General features: G+C 49.3%; 1 protein-coding gene across 3 annotated transcripts in view; it reads right to left on the bottom strand.

Annotated features, from left to right (window-relative positions):
• The window catches only part of SLC5A10 (solute carrier family 5 member 10), a 144,581-nt gene that overhangs the window by 3,248 nt on the left and 119,626 nt on the right, over positions 1-21,707 (bottom strand). For all 3 annotated transcript variants that reach the window (XM_039910692.1, XM_029056952.2, XM_029056944.2), the window contains 2 exons: positions 15,637-15,805; positions 4,537-4,752 (listed from right to left, as the gene is read on the bottom strand). In XM_039910692.1, coding sequence (XP_039766626.1) covers positions 4,537-4,752; positions 15,637-15,805 — 385 coding nt within the window. The remainder of the gene's footprint in view (positions 1-4,536; positions 4,753-15,636; positions 15,806-21,707) is intronic.

Below are 21,707 nucleotides of genomic sequence, written 5' to 3'. Positions count from 1 at the left end.
TGTTAAGCACTTACTATGTGCAAAGCACTGTTCTAAGCACTGGGGGAATACAAAGTGATCAGGTTGTCGCATGTGGGGCTCACAGTCCCATTTTACAGATGAGGGAACTGAGGCACAGGGAAGTTAAGTGACTTGCCCAAAAGACACCCAGCTGGCAAGTGACAGAGTGGGTATTTGAACCCAAGACCTCTGACTCCCAAGCCCATGCTCTTTCCACTGAGCCACGCTGCTTCTCAATAAAGTATGTGGATGATAAAGTATGTTATTACTGAAAGGATCATTATGTCTTGTAAGCTCCTTGTGGGTAGAGAACAGTGCTTAGTACAGTCCTCTGCACACTGTAAATTTTAATAAATACCACTGATTGATTGACCTTGCAATCGGTGAGGTAAGGAAAGAGTAAAACATGCAGAGGGACCTCTGTTATATCTCTAAATCAGGAGAAACCAAGAGGGAGATTGCAATCCACTGGCAACTCCAATGGGAAACCTGATCCAGGTCGGGTCTTCTGATTCCCAAGCCCATGCTCTATCCATTAGGCCATGCTGGTGCTCACTGTGTGTTAAGCACTGTTCTAAGCGTTGGGGTGGATATGAGATAATCAGGTTGGACACAGTCCCCATGAGTGCGTCGTGGCCAAAAAGGCCAATGTGAGGATCATGATCCGGGCCACACTGGACACCGGGAAAGGCTGCCCCTTGCTGTATTCTTATGTTTAACGATTACAGCACCTGCTACTGTCTTCTCAGTGTGCCTCAATGGAAAGAGCCCAGGCTTGGGACTCATGGGTCATGGGTTTGAATCCCACTCTGCCACTTGTCAGCTGTGTGACTGTGGGCAAGTCACTTCACTTCTCAATGCCTCAGTTACCTCGTCTGTAAAATGGGGATTAACTCTGAGCCTCACCTGGGACAACCTGCTTACCCTGTATCTACCCCAGTCTTAGAACAGTGCTCTGCACATAGTAAGTGCTTAACAAATACCAACATTATTATTATTATTATTCTCCTTTGTCTCCTTGTCCGTCATTACATGTAAAGTGTTTGCCCCAAGATAGCGGCTCCTTTCCCGAGGGTATTTTGCCTCGCCAATCTATACTCGATCAATCAATTAATGGTATTTATTAAGCACTTACTTTGTGCGGAGCACTGTCCTAAGCGCTTGGGAGAGTACAATACAAAAGAATTAACAGGCACATTCCCTGCCTATAATGAACTTACAGTCTAGAGGGGGAGACAAATGTTAACATGAGCACTTAATTTATAATACATAATTTAAAGATATATACATAAGTGCTGTGGGGTTGGCGGTGGGGTGAATGTCAAATGCCCAAAGTCAGATCCAAGTGCTTAGGTGATGCAGAAGGAAAAGGGAGCGGAGGAAAGAGGGCTTAATCCGGGAAGGGCTTCCGGTTCTGACTTTCAGCTGGGATGCAGCATTAATAATAATAATAATAATAATGTTGGTATTTGTTAAGCGCTTACTATGTGCCGAGCACTGTTCTAAGCGCTGGGGTAGACATAGGGGAATCAGGTTGTCCCACGTGGGGCTCACAGTCTTAATCCCCATTTTACAGATGAGGGAACTGAGGCACAGAGAAGTTAAGTGACTTGCCCACAGTCACACAGCCGACAAGTGGCAGAGCTGGGATTCGAACTCATGAGCCCTGACTCCAAAGCCCGTGCTCTTTCCACTGAGCCATGCTGCTCCTCATTATCTCCTACTGTCTTATACCACTGAACATCTATGGCTGAGCAAAAGAATGGTGCATGTCCAGAGATGCCAGTGTGGGTCAGTGGAAAGAGCATGGGCTTGGGAGTCAGAGGACGTGGGTTCTAATCTCAGCTCTGCAGCTTGTCTGCTGTGTGACCTTGGGCAAGCCGTTTAACTTAATTAATGTTGGTATTTGTTAAGTGCTTACTATGTGCAGAGCACTGTTCTAAGCGCTGGGATAGATACAGGGTAATCAGGTCGTCCCACGTGAGGCTCACAGTTAATCCCCATTTTACAGATGAGGTAACTGAGGTATAGAGAAGTTAAGTGACTTGCCCACAGTCACACAGCTGACAAGTGGCGGAGCCGGGAGTCGAACCCATGACCTCTGACTCCAAAGCCCAGGCTTCTTACCTCATCTGTATAATGGGGATTAAGACTGTGAGTCCCATGTGAGACAACCTGATTACCTTGTACCCAGTGCTCAGAACGGTGCTTGGTACATAGTGCTTAACAACTATCATTATTATTATTATTATTACCAACAGCTCCAGAAGCCCCCAGGTAAACTACCCTCTCCCCCGCATCCCAGAAATAAAATAAAATAAATAAATGGTGGTATTTGTTAAGCACTTACTATGTGCAAAGCACTGTTCTAAGCGCTGGGGGGTACAAGGTGATCAGGTTGTCCCATGTGGGGCTCACAGTTTTAATCCCCATTTTACAGATAAGGTAACTGAGGCACAGAGAAGTGAAGCGACTTGCCCACAGTCACACAGCTGGCAAGCGGCGGAGCTGGGATTAGAACCCACAACCTCTGACTCCCAAGCCCGGCCTCTTTCCACTGAGCCACGCTGCTTCTAGGCTGGGTCCATAAGAGCTGGCTGGGACTTCAGGCTGCATTTAGAATCACATTCCTGGCTCAGCTTGGGCCGGGCCCCAGGATTTCAGGCCCCAGAGAGCTCAAGTGTCTCCAAACTCTGGACCCGGGCTACTGTCACTTTCGAATTGAAACACCCGAGTGACTAAAGCGATTATTTCCCTAAGATCCCCTGCTGCTCAGAGCTTGGCTGTAGCCAAGGCATTTTCTGAGTCAGGGAAGAGAACCTATGGGTAGACACTTTCAGAGTCCCGAGATGGCCTTTGGAAAAGGACGGATGTTTGCAGTGGTCCAGTCAAGCACTATTTACCATTGAAAATCCAGATAATTACTTAATGTCCATAATTACGTGGCTTGGCTAATTATAGAGAATAAAATGTGCGTGATTAAGCTCTTGCCCCCTCAGTGGTAGCTCCCTGAGCTACAGTACGGTTAGATGTCTCCTAAACTTGGCCAAGGTTCAGTCTGTTCATGGTCCGTAGGCTCGGTCTGGGGGGAGGGTCTGGGGTGCCAGATTCAGGGTACGATGGATGGGTGGGTTGCCCCCTTAGATTAAGACTCTGAGCTCTACGTGGGAGAGGGACTGTGTCCAACCCAATTACCCTGTAGCTACCCCAACGCTTAGTACAGTGTCTGGCACATTGTAAGTACTTAACAAATACAGTTATTATTATTATTGGGTTAGCCAGATGTTGATGCTTTTGGTCACAGCTCTCTCTTTTTATGGTATTTGTTAAATGCTTACTATGTGCCAGGCACTGTTCTAAACACTGGGGTAGGTATAAGGTAATAAGGTTGGACAAAGTCCACGACCCCCATGGGGCTCCCAATCTTACTCCCCGTTTTACGTATGAGATAACCGAGGCACAGAGAAGTAAAGTGTCTTGGCCCAGGTCACACAGCAGACAAGTGGCAGAGCCAGAATTAGAACCCAGGTCCTTCTGACTTTCAGGCCTGTGCTTTAACCACTAGGCCACGCCGCTTCTCGGCCTCGAGCAGGGAACGAGCATTTCAGACCCTGCCCGGCCTCGGCCCGCAGAGTGGAGGACGTCGACAGGCTCCTGATCAAATCCTGACCGCTCCTGCGTGCAGGTTTTCCGGTCCTGTGTGCGTCTGCACTCCCCCCTTTCAAGCCAGTGGATTGGCGGTTGAACTCCTCCTGAGGATTCTCTACGACATCAGCTTCTTCTCTGAGATGAGGGGAAGGAGACTTTCACAGCCCACAGAGTCAGTGGTTGGAGAGGTTGGCCCCACCTGGGGAAGTCTTGCCCATCTTGGTGAGGAAAAGGCTACAGAAGCAGCATGGCCTAGTAGAAGGAGCCCGGGCCTGGGAGTCAGAGGACCTGGGTTCTAATCGTAGCTCCGCCGCTTACCTGCCATGTGACTTTGGGCAAGTCACTTCCCTTCTCTGGTCCTCAGTTGCCTCTTCTGCAAAACGGGGATTTCAATGCCCGTTCCCCCTCCTACTTAGACTGTGGGACCTGACCATCTCGTATCTACCCCAGCGCTTACCACGTAATAAGCGCTTAAAAGATACCACAAATACCACTTAAAAGTTTAAGTCTCTAGTTCAGAGAGGTCCTGGTTCAGCCTCAACTTCCAGGGCCTTATCTCGCAGAGCCAAGCTCCTCTCCTTCCTCCAAACAAGATGCGGGGAAGTGTCCTGCAGGAAGCTGAGGACGGGAGGGACACGAAGTCCAGGAACGCTGCCCCCGCCCCCGACCGCGGGGCTCCCCGGCTGTTATTTGGGGTGCTCCCTGCAGACGGGCGTGGGAAGCAGTCCCCCTCGGGCTCTGGTGGGGCTTCCCCGTCACCTCCTTGCTCGGTGAGGTCCAAGCCAGTTCCACTGGATCTTTCTCTAGGCTGGCACATTGTAGCGGCCCTCAGGGAGACAGAGAGCCAGAAGCCACTGCCCCCTCCTGCCCTCTCCCGGGGCGACTCACCTGGGAGTCTTCGGGGGGTGCTGTCAGCAGGCTGACCCCGACGGCCACGGCCACGGTGAGCAAGCAGAGCAGGGCGGCAAAGTGGAGGTAGTGCACGTCCCTTAGGATCGCCGGCCGAGAGTCGGGGAGGCCACAGCGTGGCGGCGGCTGGGCAAACTCTAGGATCATCCGGGTCAGTCCCACCGCCAGGCCCACCATCAGGCCCCAGAAGGCGCCCTGCAGAAACAGAAATGAAGTCCCAAGCCGAGGGGTCGACTCCACGGGAGAGAAGGGGACACTTGCTCCCGGGGGGCTGGCCCCGAAGGCTGGCTCCCAGAGTTCTCCGGGCAAGGTGGGCAGTCGCTGATAGCCCACTCTCCTTTGGAGCCAGAAAGGGCCCAGGGGAATAGCCAAGATGGCGGCTCCACTTGAGGGTCTCTGCCTGCAGGAGGAGGAGGAGGACGAGCTGCCTCTCCTTTCGGTCCTCACTAGGCCTCGGGGGCTGGCCACCAGCTGCTCCTCAGGAGGTCTTGGATTCTAATTCTGGCTCCACCGCTAGTCTGCTGTGTGGCCTTGAGCAAGTCACTTCACTTCTCTGGGCCTCAGTTCCCTCATCTGAGAAATGGGGATTGAGACTGTGAGCCCCACACGGGACAGGGACCGGGTCTAACCCGATGTACTTGTATTCACCCCAGCGCTTAGTATAGTGCCTGGCCCACAGTTAAGCGCTTAACAAATACCAATGTTATTACTCCCGCGTGAGGAGGAGCCACCCGCCCGTCTACGTCACCCCGACCCGACTGGCCCATCCTGGGGACCCGTACCGCTTTCAGGACAGGACCTGCCAGTCACCATCATGGCAGTCGCTGTTACAGCAGCAGCCCAAACCTGTGCCCGTGCAGCTCGGTCGCTTGCGTGGCCATGGTGGCTGAGCATCCTGGGGCATACTGGCTCGATGCAGTGGGGAAACTGATCCAGACTCTGGTCACCAGTGCCGGGGGGGGGGGGGTCCAGAACTCTAGCCCCCAGGGTATCTCCCTGCTCATAGCGAACCCCCTCAAAAACTAGCTGGGCAGATCAAATGGGGGCAGGGCAAGCACTCAGGAAGCGCCTCCTCTTGGGCTGTGGCTCAGTGGGGAGAAGAATTTCATGTTCCTAGCCCCAGTGGTCCAGTGAGAACCAGAAAGGAGAAGGTCTGTCTTTCATTCATTCATTCATTCATTCAATAGCATTTATTGAGCGCTTACTATATGCAGAGCACTGTACTAAGCTCTTGGAATGGACAATTCGGCAACAGATAGAGACGATCCCTGCCCAATGACGGGCTTACAAGTCTAATCGGGGGAGACAGACGGACAAAAACAATAGCAATAAATAGAATGAAGGGGATGTACACTTCATTAACAAAATAACAAGGCAACATAATCACGATAAATAGAATCAAGGTGATGTACACCTCATTAACAAAATAAATAGGGTAATAAAAATATAGACAAATGGGCACAGTGCTGAGGGGAGGGGAAGGGAGAAGGGGAGGAGCAGAGGGAAATGGGGAGAAAGGGGGCTTAGCTGAGGGGAGGAGAGGGGGGCAGAGAGGGAGCAGAGGGGTGGGCAGTAGAAAGAGAGAAGGGAGGAGAGGTAGGAGGGGGCAAGTGGATGGACAGCCTTGAAGCCCAGAGTGAGAAGTTTTTGTTTTGTGTGGTGGCTGATAGGCAACCAGTAGAGGTTTTTAAGGAGGAGAGTGACAGGCCCAGAGTGTTTCTGCAGGACGATGATCCGGGCAGCAGAATGAAGAATAGACTGGAGTGGGGAGAGACAGGAGGAAGGGAGGTCAGAGGGAAGGCTGACACAGTAATCCAGCCGGGATATTTTGAGAGCTTATACCAGTACGATAGCCATTTGGATGGAGAGGGAAGGGCGGATCTTGGCGATATTGTAAAGGTGAGACCGGCAGGCATTGGTGTGTGCCTTTCCTACTAAAGTGTGAGCTCCTTGTCCCCTGACTCTAGTGTGCTCTCCCAAGTGCTTAGCACAATGCTCTGCACATGGTAAGTGCTCGATACTAACAATTCCAAGTGCTTAGTACAGTGCTCTGCACATAGTAAGCGCTCAATAAATACTATTGAATGAATGAATGAATGAATGAATGAATTGATCAAGCAATTGGAAAAGGAAGATAAGGAGCAGCATGAGTGAGTAGGTTCTGTTTCCTCTGCCATCCTCTTTCTTTTCTCCTTTCCTTCTCTCTCCTTCTTCCCCTTCCCCTTTCCTTCTCCTTCTTGTCAACCTGTAAGCTCATTATGGGCAGGGAAAACGTCCAATAATTCTGTTGTGTCGTACTCTTCCAATAACTTAGTACAGTGTTCTGTACATGGTACGTGCTCAATAAATATCACTGATTGATTGATTGATTCCCCCTTCAACCTGCAGCCCTCCAATTCACCTTCAGGTAATGCAATCACTCATCCTATCCCACCTAGATTACTGCATCAGCCTCCTTGCTGACCTCCCAGCCTCCTGTCTCTCCCCACTCCAGTTCAAACTTCACACCGCTGCCCGGATCATCTTTCTACAAAAATTTCACTTCACTTACAAGGACAATTCTTTGAAGTAAAACTAAGCCGACTCACTGGAGTTGCCCAGAGGATTTCACAAAAATCGAGTCGGACAAAATGTCCTTCTCCTCTTTTGGCAAGTGGGGAAACTGACGTATCCAGAGCCAGAAAGAAGACCACCCTCTGCCTCGGGCAGATCCCGGCATTGACTCCAAATCTCTTGGCTTCCTCTCTTCGTTCCAACTCACTCCTTCCCAAAGAGCTGACATCACGGCTCCCTCTCGCTCCAAGCCGAGACCGTCTGGGGCAACTGCACTTTGCTTCCAGGCCCCATCTCTTCCACCTGAGCCACACACATCAACCAACCCACACATTCTTGCTGTTCATTCATTCATTCATTCAATAGTATTTATTGAGTGCTTACTATGTGCAGAGCACTGTACTAAGTGCTTGGAATGTACAAATCGGCAACAGATAGAGACAGTTCCTGCACTGACGGGCTTACAGTCTAATCGGGGGAGACAGACAGACAAAAACAATAGCAATAAATAGAATCGAGGGGATGAACATCTCATTAAAACAACAGCAATAAATAGAATCAGGGTGATGTACATCTCATTAACAAAATAAATAGAGTAATGAAAATATATACAGTTGAGCGGACGAGCACAGTGCTGAGGGGAGGGGAAGGGAGAGGGGGAGGAGCAGAGGGAAAGGGGGGAAAAGAGGGCTTAATGAGGGGAGGTGAAGGGGGGCCTAGGGGAGAGCAGAGGGAGCAGAGGGAAAAGGGGAAGCTCAGTCTGGGAAGGCCTCTTGGAGGAGGTGAGCTCTCAGTAGGGTTTTGAAGAGGGGAAGAGAATTAGTTTGGCAGAGGTGAGGAGGGAAGGCATTCCAGGACCGCGGGAGGACGTGGTGCAGGGGTCGATGGCGGGATAGGCGAGAATGGGGGACGGCAAGGAGGTGGGTGGCAGAGGAGCGGAGCGTGCGGGGTGGGCGGTAGAAAGAGAGAAGGGAGAAGAGGTAGGAGGGGGCAAGGGGATGGAGAGCCTCGAAGCCTAGAGTGAGAAGTTTTTGTTTTGTGCAGAGATTGATAGGCAACCACTGGAGGTTTTTAGGAAGGGGAGTGACATGCCCAGAGCGTTTCTGCAGGAAGATGAACCGGGCAGCAGAATGAAGAATAGACTGGAGCGGGGAGAGACGGGAGGAAGGGAGATCAGAGAGAAGGCTGACACAATAATCCAGCTGGGATATTATGATGTTATATTATGCTGTTCTCTGGCACACACACACACACATAAACACACACACACAGGGACTCACCCAAGCTTAATGCCAGGGCATGTTTGCGGGGGCAAGGAGGAGGAAAAACAAATTCCCCGGGCCTGTTTATTTGGTTCTGATGCAAAACATCAGTGATCCAAGACCTAATGGTTCTGCATCATTTTACCCACTCAGTGAGGATTAAGTACTGACACATAGTGTCACACTGACCAATCATTATCCCTAACATTCTCACCAAGCCCTGACCTTAGCCTTTTCCCAAATCCTGGCCCTAATAAGATTTTCTGCATTTCATTTTTTGCTGATGATTGAACTGGAGGGCTGGAGTCAACCAACTGTTGGGTTTCCGGCCCCCTCAGGCAGGTGGGTGGGCCTTTCCTGGGCCCTGAGCGAGGGGAGCGAGGGGAGCTCCGGGACGGGCAGACCCAGCGGCTTCCCGTCCTTTTCCTTCTCCTCCTTCCCTCCCCATCCCATCCCCGTGCCATGCCCAGGAAACCTGTCAGTGCTGTTCGGAGGGTGCTGCCAGGCAGATCTCTGTCATGCTATCGGTTATCGTGTTCAGCTGTTAACCAAAAGGTTGGTGCTTCGAGCCCATCCAGGGATGGGGCCGAAGCCTTTTCCTTCAGCCTCTTTGTTTCAATTCGCTAGCACACGCCCATGTTTTGGAAAACCTCCTAAAGGGAATCTTCCTGGTCTTTTGGCATCCCTGGGGAGTCCTTGTGTGTCTAGACTGTAAGCCCGTTGTGGGCAGGGACTGTCTCTCTTTATTGCTATAATGTACTTTCCAAGCGCTTAGTACAGTGCCCTGCACACAGTAAGTGCTCAATAAATATGATTGAATGAACCAACTCCTTTTTTTAATGGTATTTCTTTAGTGCTTAGTACACACTAGGTACCATACTAAGTGCTGGGGTCGGGACAAGCTAATCAGGTTGGACACAAGTCTACATCCCACATGGGACTTACAATATTAATCCCCATTGTACAGATAAGGTAGCTGTGGCATGGAGAAGTGAAGTGACCTGATCAAGGTCACACTGCAAGCAAATGGCGAAGCCAGGAATAGAACCCAGGTTCTTCTGACTCCCAGGCCTGGTCTCTTTCCACTAGACCATGCTGCTTCTCTGTTGTACTCTCTATCGTACTCTCCCGAGTACGGTGCTCTACACGTAACGCGGACTTAAAGCCTTATAAGCCCTTCTCTGGACTGTAAGCTCATTGTGGCAGGGTACATGTCTACCAACTCTGTTGTATGGCACTCTCCGAAGCACTTAGAAGTATGCTCTGGTCACAGTAAGTGCTCAACAAATACCTCAGATTGATTAAGTACCCTTTACGGATCGCTTGATTGAACATCGTTTTTGACACTGGCAGTTATTGAATGGTCGGTTCTGCCGTAACGCACACTTTCGCTATGTGCTGAGAACTCAAAGGCAGAATGAGAGAACGTTCTTCCAACCATAAACCTCGTTCCAGATACAGCCTGACACGGTGCCGGAAGAAACAGTCGTCTTCAGGCCTGTGGCATCGGACCCAAGGTGAGTACTGCAGCACGAGATTGCCGTCACGTAGGAACTTTAAGAACGCAACATGGCCTTTTAAGAAGCAGCATGCCCTAGTCAGTCACTCAGTCGTATTTATTGAACACTTCCTGTGTGCAGAGAACTGTGCTAAGGGGTTGGGAAAGTGCCATATAGAAATGAACAAAACAATTCCCTGCCCACAACGAGCTTCTGGTCTAGGGGACAGTCTACAGTCAAGAGGCCTAGTGGAAAGAGCACAGGGCCTTGGAGTCAGAAGAATCCTAATCGACCCTTCGTCTGCTGTGTGACCTCGTGCAAGTCATTTAACTTCTCTGAGCCTCAGTTCTAATCCCACTCTGCCATTTCCCTGGTTTGTGACCTTGTACAAGTCACTTAACTTCTCTCTGACTCAGTTCCCTTATCTGTAAAGTGGGGATTACGACTGAGAGCCCCGTGTGGGACAGGGACTGTGTCCCACCTGATTATCTTGTCTCTACTTCAGCATGTAGTACAGTGCCTGGCACATAGTAAGTGCTTAACAAATACTATTTTAAAAAATGCGATCCCCATGATATAGGAAAACTGGGTAAACTTGTTGATGTTGATCATTTCCATGAGGTGATTTTTCTTAGCTTATCCTGTGTGTCTGTGGCTTTAGCTGATATAGGATATGCTAGGACCTCCTGCCCGTGGAGTTGGCACAGAGATTAGAACCCTTGGGCCCTGCTCCCTGCTCGGAGGGGGAAGGGATCTCAAGAGGTCATCTGGACCAGCCCCCTGTCTCTAGACAGAGAATTATCAACCATCCAGTATGCTGCTTTTCTCCAAAGTCTCCAGGGATGGAGATTCAACAGCCAAAATCATCAGCCTGTTTGTGTGTTTGGTTTCTTTATGGTATTTGTTAAGCCTTTATTATGTGTCTAGCACTGTTCTAAGCACGGGGTAAATACAAAATTTATCATGTTGGGCAGTCTAAATTGAAGAGAGGAGGGTTTAATCCCCATTTTACAGATGAGTTAACTGAGGCATGGATAAATTACCACTTTAATTATCACGTTAATCCAATCACTTATCCTACCCTCTCTTAATTACTCTATGAGCCTCCTTGCTGACCTTCCTGCCTCTTGTCTCACCCCACTCCAGTCCATACTTCACCCTGCCGGCCCAAATTATTTTTCTAAAAAACAATCAGGCCACGTTTCCCCATTCCTCAAGAACCTCCAGTGATTACCCAACCACCTCCACGTCAAACAAAATCTCCTCACTATTAGCTTTAAAGCACTCAATCATCTTGTCTCCTCCTACCTCACCTTGCTACTCTCCTACTACATCCCAACCCGTACACTTCACTCCTCTAATGCTAACCTCCTCGCTGTATCTCGATCTCATCTATCTCGCCTCCGACCTCTTGCCCACATCCTGCCTCTGGCCTGGAACACCATCCCTCTTCATTTCCAACAGACCACCACTCTTCCCCCCTTCAAAGCCTTATGGAAGACACATCTCCTCCAAGAGGCCTTCCCTGACTAAGCCCTCCTTTCTTCTTCTCCCACTCCTTTTTGTGTCATCCTTGCACTTGAATTTTCATCCTTTATTCACTCCTCCCGCAGCCCCACAGAACTTGGGTACATATCTGTCATTTATTTGTATTAACATCTATCTCCGCCCCCTCCTCCTAGACTGTAAGCTCGCTGACGGCAGGGAATGTGCTGTTTATTACTGTACTTTCCCAAGCGCTTAGTGCCGTGCTCCGCACACAGTAAGTGTTCAATAAATACAATTGAATGAATGAAGTAGGAGACCTGCCCAAGTGGTGGAGACGAGATCAGAATCCTCATCCTCTGAACCCACGCTCTTTCCACTAGGTCTAGTTGTTCCTGATGAGGTGTTTATTCACTTTTTGAAATTGACCCTGACTGGCTTGGCAGTTTTAAGAAAGAACGGTAGCCACAGACCAAGGGAAAAGCCTGGGTGAGGCAAGCTCATTTCCAAGTCACCCTGGAAGTCCATGGCCGTGACCCAGTGCTCAGAACAGTGCTTGGCCCTTGGCGAGCGCTTAACAAATACCTTCATTATTGCCATTATTTACAGGAGATCCAGAGAGTTCTGGCAGCTGCTGACACTTGTGCTCCTCGGTGCCACTCTGTCCCTGCCACTGGGAATTTGCTGGATGTGTTCTGTGGCTTCCAAGTCCTCCTAAAAATCACACCTCCTCCAAGAGGCCTTCCCTGACTAAGCCCCCAACTCCCCTACCCTCCCACCCTTCTGCATCGCTTACGCATGGGGATCTGCAAGTACTTGAGATTCACTCCACCCCTCTTCCCCTCAGTACTTATGACTGTATCCTTACACACTACCATTTCCCCTAGTTTTATGCCGTCGAGTCATCCCTGACCCGCAGCGACTCCATGGACACATCTATCCCGGAACGCCCCAACTCCATCTACAATCGTTCTGGTAGGTGTACTTATGGAGTTTTTCTTGGTAAAAATACAGAAGTGGTTTACTATTTCCTCCTTCCGCAGAGTAAATTTGAGTCTCCATCCTCGACTCTCTCCCACGCCGCTGCTGCCCAGCACAGGGGAGTTTTGACTTGTAGCAGATTGCCTTCCACTCGCTGTTGCCGATTTGTACTTTCCAAGTACAGTGCTCTGCACACAGTGAGCGCTCCATAAATACGATTGAATGAATGAAGGGATGAATGAATGGCCACTGCCCAAGCTAGGAATGGAATGGAATGGACAGGCCTCTGCTTGACTCTCCCTCCCATCGTCGAGACTGGTAGAGTACTGGGATCTCTCCAGGTGTGGTCTCCCCCGTTTTAGACTGTGAGCCCGTTGTGGGCAAGGATTGTCTCTATTTGATGCTGAATTGTATTTCCCAAGCGCTTGGTACAGTGCTCTACACACAGTAAGTGCTCAATAAATACGAATGAATGAATGAATGATCCAGAGAGGGGACCATTTTCTCTATCGGTAACATATTTTAATATTCTGTCTTCCCATCTAGACTGCAAGCTACCTGTGGGCAGGGATCGTGTCTATCAGAGAAGTAGCATAGCCAGGTGGTTAGAGCATGGGCCTGCAAGTCAGAGGCTCGTGGGCTCTAATTCCGGCTCCACCACTTGTCTGCTGTGTGATCTTGGGTAAGTCCCTTCACTTCTCCGTGCCTCAGTTACCTCATCTGTAAAATGGGGATTGAGACCGTGAGCCCCATGTGGGTCGGACCCAATTTGCTTGTATCCACTCCAGCACTTAATACAGTGCCTGGCACATAGTAAGCACTTAACAAATATTATCATTATTATTATCATTATTTACCAACTCTGTATTGTACCCTCCCAAGCGCTTAGTCCAATGTCCTGCATGCAGTAGGAACCCAATAAATACCATTGATGAATCAATTGGTTGGTTAATGTTGTTTGAATGCCACCTGGCACCCTGGCCACCCACTAGGCTCAGGAGCCGCGATCTGTTGATTCTTGCTTCCATCAGGGTGCAGAGGAGGGTGTTTATTTATTCTAGGGGGAGTTGCCACGCACTTCCTTCAAAGTGGCGTTTGGGAAACTCCTTCCCCAGCACTGCCCACATGAGATGGCTGCAGATCCCAATTCAGGGGCTCGTTGTGGGCAGAGAATGTGTCTGTTAATTACACAGTATTACAACACTGTACTCTTCCAGGCAGCTTAGTACAGTGTTGTGCACACAGTACTCGCTCACTGAATATGAATGAATGAATGAACGAATGAAGGGCTGAAGCCTGAGGCCCAGCTACACTTGGGGACCCAAGCTGGTTGGCCCAGGCCAAGCGGAGACGCCATCTGTAAAGACCGAGAACTGGTAAAACCCCACTCAAGCATTCGTATTTATTGAGCATCTACTGTGTGCAGAGCGCTGTTCTAAGGGCCTCAGAGAACATAATAGAATTAGTAGACTCTAAGCTCGTTATGGGCAGGGAATGTGTCTGTTAATTCCGTTGTATCGTACTCTCCCAAGCGCTTAGTACGGTGCTCTGCACACAGTAAGCGCTCAATAAATATTACTGATCGATTGATTGAGTAGACATAATAATGTTGGTATTTGTTAAGCGCTTACTATGTGCACAGCACTGATCTAAGCGCTGGGGTAGATACAGGGTAATAAGGTTGTCCCACGTGAGGCTCACAGTTAACCCCCATTTCACAGATGAGGTAACTGAGGCACAGAGAAGTTAAGTGATTTGCCCACAGTCACACAGCTGACAAGTGGCAGAGCCGGAAGTCGAACCAATGACCTCTGACTCCGAAGCCCAGGCTCTTTCCACTGACATGATCCCTGCCCTCAAGAAGCTTACCATCTAAGTAGCTTCACAGGAGACTTCGAAGCTGGGTCCTGTGTTCCCACTTCCATGACGCATCCAGGATTGGTGAGTGACTTGGGGTCCGCAGCTGGTCTAACTGAGCCCCCAAGGGAAACTTTCTGACTCGGATTAAGGTCACCCTTTGATCTCCCCGAATGAAGAAGGGAGCAAAGAGTCAGTCTTTGGGAAATGGGCTTAGGCTTTGGGCTACAATTCTTTCACGTGCCCAACACGGTCTCAAACAACTGCTGTCCCCAATGAAAGTTGGCAGGGAGTGGATCTGGATAAAGAGAAGTTAGAAGCATAGAATGGCAGGGAGTCACAGCTGTGACTCCACGCCAGACTGTGACGTTCTGGAGTCATCTGTGAGGGAGTCACTCGTGACCACGGTAGATTAACCTTCCGATGCCACTCCACCACTTCATGGGAAGAAGGAGAAATCCTTCTGGACCACTGGAGTAGGAAAATCTCTCTGGCTCTTTCGGTGATCATTTCTGTTTCCGACTCAGAGATTCAGTTTCCAGCCTCATCCCTTGTTCTAGTGTTGACAGTGAACAGTTACAGAAATGAAACCGACCCATCTTCACAAACTTCTGCCCAGGGATCCCTCTCCATTGTTACCGATGACTATAAATTACCCAGTGTGTTCACTAGCTGTGTACCCAAGTAATCTGTTTGCCCTTTAATTTATGAGTCTTAACTTTATCTAGTTCCTCTGTTCCTACATTCTGCAACCACTCAGCCGCCTCTATGGGTATCAGGAAAAGGCATTTGCCTGAGCGTCTCAGCCTGGAAAACGGGCTCTCCCGCTACCCTGCAGGGCCACGGGGACTGATCCAGAAAGACCAAGAAATGAAGAAGTGGAGGGGAGATGCTATATACGCTTTCTGTGATCTTAACTTGGCACTCCCGCTCCCGGGGCAAAAAATCCATAGGGGCAGATATTGAGCACTTACTCTATGCCCAGAGCTGTACTAAGTGCTTAAGAGAGTATGGAAAGGAAAAGCCACAAATGCCCCATTCTGTAAGCTCGTTGTGTGCAGGAGTGTGTCTGTTTATTTTGTATCATACTCTCCCGAACACTTAGTACAGTGCACACAGTAAACGCTCAATAAATACGACTAACCGAATGACTTTGAGCTTCTTTTCTTTCCCAAGCTACCACCTTCTCATCCACTTCCCTCCTTTCCTCCCTCCCTGTAGCTCTCCTCCTCCTGCTTCTCCTCCTCCTCCTCTTCCTCCTCCCTTCACTATCTCAGTAGCTTGGCCTAGCTGGCCATGCTACCAGTAGAGATGACCGGGGTTCTCCACTGTCCCAGTCTTAGTGGACTTGGCCTCTTTCCTTGGAAGGGTTAGGGGGGTGATAGTAGCAGGAATGGGAAATCACCTGTGGTTCTCTGGAAGAACCCCAGCCCATCCCCTACCTGCTCGTTGGTCCTCCTCCAGAAGATAGCCAGGGTAAAGACGGCCGTGATGGGCGGGGCCAGGAAGCTGGTGACGGACTGGATGTAGACGAAGAGCTGGCCGCTGCTGGAGCTCTGCAGGATGGGGATCCAGACCACGCTGGCCGCAACCAGGACCACGGTGACCACCCTGCAACAGGAGGAACCGCAACCTCTGCAGGAAAACTGCAGAAGACACATCCCAGGGAGGGCGCTTGGTGACCTCCTAGGCCAGGAGGTGGATTGTGTCCCCTTTCTTGGGAACAAGAAGGTGCCCCAGGAGAGTGATACAAGTGCTCTGCAGACAGTAAGCCCTCAGTAAATAAGATTGAATGAGTGATACAAGAGTGACGCTGTTATAGAAAGGCAGAGACCAGAGCCGAAATAGAGGAGCAGGATTCTTCGACTAGAAGAGACTGCAGTAAGTCCAGTCCACTCTCAGTGTGTCCACTAGCTCTGTACCCAAGTAATCTGTTTGCCCTTGAATTTATGAGTCTTAACTTTATCTAGTTCCTTCATTCCCGCATTATGCAACCACCCAGCTGCCTCCATGGGGATCTGAAAAAGGCATTTGCTTGAGAGTCCCAGCCTGGAAAAAGGGGCTCCCGCAGCTGCACTGCAGGGCCAGGGGGACTGACCTGGAGAGAGCAAGAAATGAAGGTGTGGAGGGGAGACTTTGCATATGTTTTCTGTGATCTTAACTTGGCACTCCCGCTCCCAGGACAAACAATCCATCAGGGGCAGTTATTGAGCATTCATCATTCAGTAGTATTTATTGAGTGCTTACTATGTGTAGAGCACTGTACTAAGCACTTGGAATGTACAATTTGGCAACAGGTAGAGACAATCCCTGTCCACTGACGGGCTCACAGTCTAAACGGGGGAGACAGACAAAAACAAGACAACATAATCACGATAAGTAGAATCAAGGGGATGGACACCTCATTCACAAAATAAATAGGGTAATAAATAATATATACAAATGAGCACAGTGCTTAGAGGAGGGGAAGGAGGAGGGGGAGGAGCAGAGGGAAAGGGGGCTTAGCTGAGGGGAGGTGAAGGGGGAAAAGGGAAAAGGGAGGAGGGGGAGCAGAGAGTGCCCAGCGCTTAGAACAGTGCTCGGCACACAGTAAGGGCTTAAGAAATACCGTCGTTACTATAAATAGGATTGAATGAATGGAACGGGGAGGGGGAGCACTTACTCAATGCCCAGAGCTACACTACCCACTTAAGAAAATATGGAAAGGTAAAGCCACAAACGCCCCATTCTGTAAGCTTTGCCTAGAAGAGACTGCAATAAGTCATCTAGTCCATCCCTCTGTCTCCAGGCAAGACTGTACCTAAATGTCTCAGTGGAAAGAGCACTGTCTCGGGAGTCAGAGATCATGGTTTCGAAACCCAGCTCTGCCACTTGTCAGCTGTGTGACTGTGGGCAAGTCACTTACCTTCTCTGTGCCTCAGCTACCTCATCTGTAAAATGGGGATTGAGACTGCGAGCCTCGTGTGGGACAACCTCATTACCCTGTATCTACCCCAGCGCTTAGAACAGTGCTGTGCACATAGCAAGCGCTTAACAAGCACCAACATTATTAAACCATTCCCTGATCTTCTCAACTAGAGTCCTTTCAAGACTACTGGCCCGGATCCAGACTAGTGGTGCTAGAAGCCACCCTGTCCCTATGAACAGCTTCCACCCATCCCCAGTCACCCTGGCTCTAGTCCCAACTCCGCCACTTGCCTGCTGTGTGACTTGGAGCAAGTCACCTAACTTCTTTGTGCCTCGGCTTCCTCCTCTGTTAAATGGGGATAAAATTCCGGTTCTCCCTCCCTTTTAGACAGTGAGGCCCCACTGAGACAAGGACTCTGTCCAATCTGATTGTCTCAGATCTATTCTAGGACTTTGGCACAGAGCTTGGCACATAGTAAAAGCTTAACAATTCCACCTTCATCCTCCTCCTCCTCCTCCTCTTTATTATTATTATCATTATTATAGATACGGGGGGAAGAGAACCATGAAGAAAGAGATTTGGCCTTTGTACTCAAAGGAGACGTCCCAACGTATAACTCCCTGGGCCCAAAGGTTGGGAAAGGTCACACTCTTTCATTCATTCATTCAGTTGTATTTATTGAACGCTTACTATGTGCAGAGCACTGTACTAAGCCCTTGGAATGGACAATTTGGCAACAGGTACAGACAATCCCTGCCCAGTGATGGGCTCACAGTCTAAACAGGAGAGACAGACAGCATAACAAAACAGAACAGAACGTCAGAGTGGAGGTGGGGTGCGGGACCTGCACCAAAGAAGGTGAAGCAATCAGAAGACCCTCATGGAGGAGCCAGGGAAGAATCAGAGCCGGCTCCGGGCCAGCACAGGGCTCATACTTTGGGCTTCCATTGGCGGGATCGGGGCCCTGGGGAGAAGCAGTCAGACCAACCGCTTACCATCGGTCCCCCTGTGCCGCTTGTCAGTCTTGGTTGTCAGCCATGGGACACCCCGGCCCGCCCGACCCGCCAAGGCCCAGTCCCATCCGGTCCTCCAGACTCAGGAGATCACAGCCGGAAAGACCTGGATTCTAATCCTGGCTCTGCCATTTGCCTGCTATGTGATCTTGGGCAAGTCACTTCACTTCTCTGTGCCTTGTTACCTCATCTGTAAAATGGGGATTAAGACTCTGAGCCCCATGTGGGACAGGGACTGGTTCCAAGCTGATTAGCTTGTACCTTCCCCAGCAATTAGAATAGTATAGTACCTTCGTCTTTGTCTTTAGGGACGTTGTTGGTCAGTGTGCTCCCTGGAATTTAGAGTCAGCAATTAGCTCTGTATCACTGAAAATTAGTGAGAAGCAGCATAGCTTAATGGAAAGAGCACAGACTGGGGAGTCAGAGGAACTGGGCTCCGCCACTTACCTGCTGTGCGTGACCTTGGGGGAGTGTACTCTCCCACTTCAAAACCTTATTGAAGGCACATCTCCTCCAAGAACCATTCCCTGACTAACCCCTCCTCTCCTCCCACTCCCTTCTGTGCCGCTCTTACTTGCTCCTTCACATTCATCCTCCCTCCCATCTCCACAGCACATATGTATATACTATATATCTATCTATAATTTATTATATATATATACAATTTATTTATATTATATATAATTTATTTACATTAATTTCTGTCGGCCCCCCCCAAACTGTGAGCTCACTGTGGGCAGGAATGTGTGTTTGTTGTTATATTGAACTCCCCAAAGCACTTAGTACAGTGCTCTGCGCACATTAAGTGCTCAATAAATATGAACGAATAAGTGCTAAACAAATACCAAAATTATTATTATTATTATCAGATGTGCGATCCATCATGTTTTTCATGCTGAACATGACATAAAGACCATTTTTTGCCAAGCTGTCAGATTTGCTCTCTGTGGTGTCTAGAACAATCTTTTATTTCCCCCCTTGGTTTTGCAGTCTTTCTCTAGCCCCTGCTCATTGCCAGTTGCCCATCTGTGACCCACCGCTCTGTGGCCACCATTAGAGGTGGGGGACTTCTGTAGCTTTAAAATGCTTCTTCTGCCTTCCTTCCTTCAGTCTCCCAACTGCTTGGTACAGTGCTTACATACAGTAAGCTCTCAGTAAATACGACTGATGAATTGATCGATTGAAGTCTCCGGGCAGCGACTCTCTGGGTGCCTTGCTGGCTTCATTTCTCCTGACACAGGTCCTGCCCGGCCAAGAGCATTGATTCAGTGCCGGTGGAATGACTACATTCCGAGACCTCATCGTCTTACTGTTTGATGTTTAACTGTGGCTCGGGGATGACACTGCTGGAGCCGCGCGAGAAGCTTGATGTGGTCAGATCAGGTCTTGCAACTGTAAAGAAGGGTGGCCATTACAACTTCCCCATGGCCCTTTCATGGCCGATGGATGCCAATTTCTGGGCACTACCTTGTCCGCCGATCCCCTTGATTTAGTTTTCTAGGCCTTTGTCTTTAGGGGCGTTGCTGGTCAGTGTGCTCCCTGGACAATAGAATTTAGACACAGCAATTAGCTCTGTATCGCTAATGAAAATTAGCGAGAAGCAGCAGAGCCTAGTCGAAAGAGCACAGGCCTTAGAGTCAGAGAAACTGGGCTCCGCCACTTACCTGCTGTGGGCAAGTCACTTAACTTCTCTGGGCCTCAGTTACCTCATCTGAAAATGAGGATTGAGGCTATCAACCCTATGTGGGAAGGGAGCTGTGTTCATTCATCCCGTTTACCTTGTACTACCCCAGGGATTAGCACAATGCCTGGTACATAGTAAGACTTTAACAAATACCACTTCGAAAAAACTGGTGGTGAGTAGGGACTCCTGGGCACGGGCTAGCAAGCAGCACTTTAATAATAGTGATAATAATAATATTTGTTAAACGCTATGTGCCAAGCACTGGACTAAGCATTCGTTCAATCTTATTTATTTAGCACTTACCGTGTGCAGAACACTGGACTAAATGCTTGGGAGAGTATTTCACAACAGTATAACAAATTCCCTGCCCACAACGAGCTTTGTAATCAAAAGTTATTCTGCTTAAATCATAGAGAAGCACCATGGCCTAGAGAAGCAACATACCTTGTGGAGAGAGTCAGAGGACCTGGGTTCTAATCCTGCCTCTGCCAATTGCTTACTACGTGACCTTGGGCACGTCACTTAATTTGTCTGTGCCACAGTTTCCTCAACTGTAAAATGGGGATACTTGCTCTCCCTCCTACTTAGATTGTGAGCCCCATGCGGGACAGGGACTTTGTCCGACCTAATCAACTTGTGCCTACCCCCGTGCTTAGAAGAGTGTTTGACACATACGTGCTCTGAAAGTCATCACAGATGGTAAAATGAGGGATGCTATTAGCGGTGTGGTGATCTCCTGTTTTCAGTGAGCTCTCAGGCCCTCTCTCACGTCCAAAGTGCAAGTCACTTAACTTCTCTGTGCCTCAATTATCTCATCTGTAAAATGGGCATTAAGACTGTGACCCCCGTGTGGGACCACCTGATCACTTTGTATCCTCCCCAGCACTTAGAACAGTGCTTTGCACATAGGAAGCGCTTAACAAATGCCATTATTATTATAATAAGTGCTTAATACATATCATTAAAAACAACAACATAGGCCTTCCGGGTTTGGGAGACTTCTCCCTCCTAGCAAGAGAGAGCATGGTGTAGGGGATAGATAGAGCATGGGCCTGGGAGTCAGAAGGTCATGGGTTCTAATCCTAGCGCTGCCACTGGTCTGCTGTGTGACCTTGGGCAAGTTACTTCACTTCTCTGTGCCTCAGTTACCTCATCTGTAAAATGGGGATTGAGACCGTGAGCCCCGTGCAGGACTGAGGCTGGGTCCACCTCGATTTGTGTGTATTAGTACAGTGCCAGGCATGTAGTAAGTGCTTAACAAATACCATAATTGTTATTATTATTAATTTCCCCTTTCTATATAAAATGTGGTTAAGATGATATTCAATACTTTCCTCTGGACGAGACTCCTCACACACCTGGCATCGAGGGCTGGGCGGGAGGAATATCCAGCCAGCACAGCTGGGGGAGCTCAGGGAGGCCGAGTGCTGTGCAGTCAATCAATCGATCGATCGATCGATCGATCGTGGCTTCCAGAGTTGGGTGAGTTTGGGCACCTGTTTGGCCCCAGCAGCGTCGTTGTCCACAGGTAACTCCAGCCCAAATGTCCAGGCCAGACGAGTGAGGTAGCTGAAGCAAAAAAAACCCTCCCAAGATGGAGCAGTCGGTAGAGATGGAGGAGAAGGTGGCTCTGAGCAAACAGAAGCCCTGCTCTTGGGTGGGGCTGAGGGCGAAGCAATAATAATAATTAATAATAATAATAACACTAGTAATAATGATGTTTGTTAAGTGCTTACTATATGTGAAGCACTGTTCTCAGTGCTGGGGTAGATACAAGCTTATCAGTTTGGACACAGTCCATGTCCCACATGGGGCTCACAGTCTTAATCCCCACTTTATAGATGAGGCAACCGAGGCACAGATTAGTGAAGTGACCCTTGGAGTTGTCATATAAGGCAAGCTGCATCT

This window comes from Ornithorhynchus anatinus, chromosome 2 (genome assembly GCF_004115215.2).
Source record: "Ornithorhynchus anatinus isolate Pmale09 chromosome 2, mOrnAna1.pri.v4, whole genome shotgun sequence".
Taxonomy (NCBI): Eukaryota; Metazoa; Chordata; class Mammalia; order Monotremata; family Ornithorhynchidae; genus Ornithorhynchus; species Ornithorhynchus anatinus.
The sequence above is the reverse complement of the archived record's forward strand: the minus strand, read 5'-3'. Positions and strand labels throughout refer to the sequence as shown.